The sequence below is a fragment of the Drosophila eugracilis genome, unplaced genomic scaffold (assembly GCF_018153835.1).
Source record: "Drosophila eugracilis isolate 14026-0451.02 unplaced genomic scaffold, ASM1815383v1 contig_423, whole genome shotgun sequence".
Classification (NCBI taxonomy): domain Eukaryota; kingdom Metazoa; phylum Arthropoda; class Insecta; order Diptera; family Drosophilidae; genus Drosophila; species Drosophila eugracilis.
In genome coordinates this window covers 337,398-341,098 of record NW_024573287.1, presented here as the reverse complement: position 1 = coordinate 341,098, position 3,701 = coordinate 337,398, and the positions used below count along the sequence as shown (strand labels likewise).

The 3,701-nt window shown below is 42.0% G+C and overlaps 1 protein-coding gene across 1 annotated transcript; it reads right to left on the bottom strand.

The window, feature by feature from the left end:
• Positions 1-1,395: 1,395 nt before the first annotated feature.
• Positions 1,396-3,227, bottom strand: LOC108105134 (damage-control phosphatase ARMT1). Its single transcript, XM_017211567.2, has one exon. The coding sequence runs from the start codon at positions 3,168-3,170 to the stop codon at positions 1,719-1,721; it is 1,452 nt and encodes a 483-aa protein (XP_017067056.2). The 5' UTR covers positions 3,171-3,227; the 3' UTR covers positions 1,396-1,718.
• Between the last annotated feature and the right edge of the window lie 474 nt (positions 3,228-3,701).

Sequence of the window (3,701 nt, the reverse complement as noted above, 5' to 3'; positions counted from 1 at the left end):
GCTGGAAAGCTTGTATTACTTAATAGCTCGCTACATGCGTGACTCACTCGATCGGCCAACAGACATTACAGCACTTCTGGGTAAACACCGAACACTAAACCTATGAACTATTCCTAGGGTGCAATGATTGATAAGCCAAATACTTATTAGGTCACAAAGTAGATGATTGTATCGATTATGACTCATTAGATCACAAACCATCGGTTTATATCCCTCTTCCGACATAGTGATTTCTTTTTCAGCTGCTTCGTAAATATTTTTATCAAAGTGCGAACTTAAATTGAGTGTAGCTAAAGCTTTGTAGGATTCATCTGCATGCCGGCAGCTGGTCCTCTGTCGCATACCTGCGCACTATCCACTCACCCCGATCGAGTGGGGTGGAAATCAGGGCCGAAATGGTGGGAAAAGTTTTGCAACCCCCGGAAAGCCAAGTGAGACAAAAGCACCGGCTCTGAAGAGGCGTCGCTTGACAGCAACCTGGTGTCGGGTACCATTTACCGAGCACCAAACACCGAATACCAAACACCGGGTGCCTTCAAGGACAAACCCTACTTATAAACCCACCCCATACCACCCAGCAGCAGGCTGTTGCTGTTGCTGCTGAAGCTGTATCGTATGTTGTCCTGCAGCTGCGCAGTAAATCCCGTCCGACGACAGGGTGGCTTTTATTCAGTTTTTGGTGGGAAAATAAATCAGTTGAGTTCTCAAACATTGCTATACTGATGATTAATTACAAGCCATTTTTCGGAAACTGTACCTGATCTATGTCCGAAAATGTGCAGCGGAATTCAGTGGCCTCATGTTGCTCTTTTCAAAACTTACCTTCTTTATGGCTGTGAGAATGTTCATTTGATTTGTAATATTTCTGGATCGCTGCATTCGTGGATTTGCTCACTTGGAAATGCGGGCAATCAAGTAAAATGATTTAATTTGATTGAGCAGGATTTAAAGGAGCATTCTTGAAATTAGTGGCTACTTTTTGGTATGGGCCTTAATTTTCTGGGAAAGCTCTGCATGATACCAGATCAAATGCAAAAATATTGGTATCCCATTGACTTGCAATTTATTTAGGTGCAATGGGCTGAAAAAGTTATGGAAAGAGAGCTTGGGAAATTTCTTAAGCTTATTCTGTGCTGAGCAATTACATTTTCCTTACAAAAGATATTGCAAACAATTGAAGTCATTGCTTAGCTAAGGAGAAAGTGAAGTCAAGGAAATGTAAACTACAGACTGCACAATTTCGATTCAGCTGATTAAATTGGAAACGGAATCGGTACTAGTAACAAATAACAAATTAAATAAGTTGTAAATAAACTAATCTTACTCCAAAAACCAATATTTTTCCAAACACAAAATCACACTTTTACCATCAGTTTTCCTGTGATAAATATGATCTTGAAAAACAATCAATTTAATCAGCACATATTTAATTTTCACATTTTTTTGCTGCTTTGAATTCTGGCCTTGGGCCACTTGCGGCACTGTGGCAACTTTCCATTTCCAAATTGAGAGTCGTCGGGACAAATGGGTGCGCATGTGCGCCCCATCTATAAAACCAACAGCATTAGTCAAGCGCCAATTGGCCAGGAAAGAGAGTCACTGTTAAAGCCGAGCCCAAACAATCCTTGGGGGTTTTTGGTAGCACTTGCAGCGAACTCAATTCCGAGTGGGTGTAACGAGGCCATTCGATTTTCTATTGACAAATTTGTAATAATTTATCATGGACTAGAAATAAACGTAGTCGACCTCTCAGGTCGTAGCGGTACCAATGCCATTCCTTCAGCTTGTCCATATTCTTCTTGACCCGGCAAAGCGCAAGAACATTTCAGAGAGTCGGTGTACTGAATAACACCATAGTTTCCAGATATCATCCAGTTGTGATCGTTCCTTAAAAGAGTATCCGCCATGCCCTCGGGCAGGCCGCAAACCACCTCGCATTTGACAGTGCGAAGAGCGCAGATATTGGTGGGTCGGAAGCCCCTCAGGCAGGTGATGAACTCCTCTGCCGAATCCCATATATAATCGCCCATCAACTTGCGGTAGTTCAGATCTCCCTTAAAAATGGCTAGCTTGGAGTTAGTAAGCATGCGATACAGCTCCAAGTCGGATTCCACCATCACAAAGTATGGCTGTGGACCCGTCCAAAAATATGACACTGGTGCTATTATAATCTTTTCAAGGCGCATCAGGCGCGCCCATTTTTTGCCCAAGCTGGAAAGGCACTCATCTTTGTGTTGGGATAGATAGTCTATTGTCCATTCGACATCTTTTCGCGTAGCATCGGATATATACCAGGGTATGGCTTTGACATGCAATCGCACCTGGGTGGCCAGGTTATTATCAACCATGTATTCCAGCAGCAGCATATCCGTGAAGAACTCGAAGCCTCCATTGTCACAGATGAAGTCCACTATGACGTCCTGGCTCGTTTTCTTCGTCTTCATTAGGCAGTTCCACACCAGAGTGGAATCGTTAACCAGAAGGATCCTATCAATGTCAGCTACTTCTACCAGAACATTTATGTCGTTCTGATTGTCTTCCTCTCCGAATTGAAAGGCATCAAATTGCATGTCGAAGTGATTACCCCATAGGTTAATCCTTAACAGCTTGCTAAAAACATCAAAGCTCTTGGACAATCCACGAGTGGCTTTGGCCAGGACTTTCATGGGTCCTTCACTGATGATCAGGTCCTGCTTTTTCAGGTGATCAAAGCAGTCGTAGTTGTGCAGAAAGCGACTGTTCTCGAAGAAGGAGAAAATGCGCCGATATAAATAGCATTCGGAGTGTAGCCAGCAGGCGCGAAAGAAGGACCTTTTGGGCTGTGGGATCTCTGTCAAGAAGGCATTCCACTCAGCCTTGTCCGGTTCAGCGCCGTGGAACTGCAGAAACTTTCGATCCCGGTTTAGTTCCATCTTCAGACGCTCAATGGCATCTACTATCTGCTTGACATCCTTGCGCACCTCTTCGCCGTATTTTTCCACAAATTCCGGCAAATCATCCGTCACCCTCATTATAATTTGCTGCATGATTCCAGGCATTCGCGTCCTTAATGTCAAGTAGGCGAAGCTCTGTTTGAATCTTCCGGACAACAGGGAATGACGTGGTGTCGGTCCCTCCATAAGGTCCGTCCCGGTGGACTTGTTTGAATGGGTTGATACTCGCCAGCCCATCTTAGTTATCTTAAGTTGGAGAGGCAGCTTGATTTTTTTAAATTTAACCGAAGAAGAACAAAAAGATTAAAAGGGCTGAATGTAGCCTTTTCGAATTTTGTTACAAATTATGATTAAAAAAGGAAAAGCTCTTGGGACCCCAAAATTTAAGATTTAATTTGTGTAATTTACATATTTTCTAAAAAAATTTTAAGTCAATTAAAGTAAATCCAAGCATGGCTCTAGATTCTAAATATTTTAAATTTAATGGTTAATTAAGGTATAAGGGTAAATATAAGGATTATTATTGTACCTTGAAACCACCTTTCTGACATTTTTTAAAATTGGGAACTTCGTGCTAAAGTTTAATAAAACCAAGGGAATTATAATAACCATATAAAAAAAATTTTTTGCTTGATTTCAATTTAGAAATTAATATTCATAATTCACTTTGTAGATCTGTGATCGCCCCAATGGAAGTTACCTGAGGACGTCCCCACACAAACCAGCTAAGTACTGTGGGAAACATCTCGGCATAAAGGAGATACCAAC

What these genes read in the sequence shown, in the direction of transcription:
- LOC108105134 (XM_017211567.2), bottom strand. Translation starts at nt 3,170, where the DNA reads ATGGGCTGGCGAGTATCAACCCATTCAAACAAGTCCACCGGGACGGAC.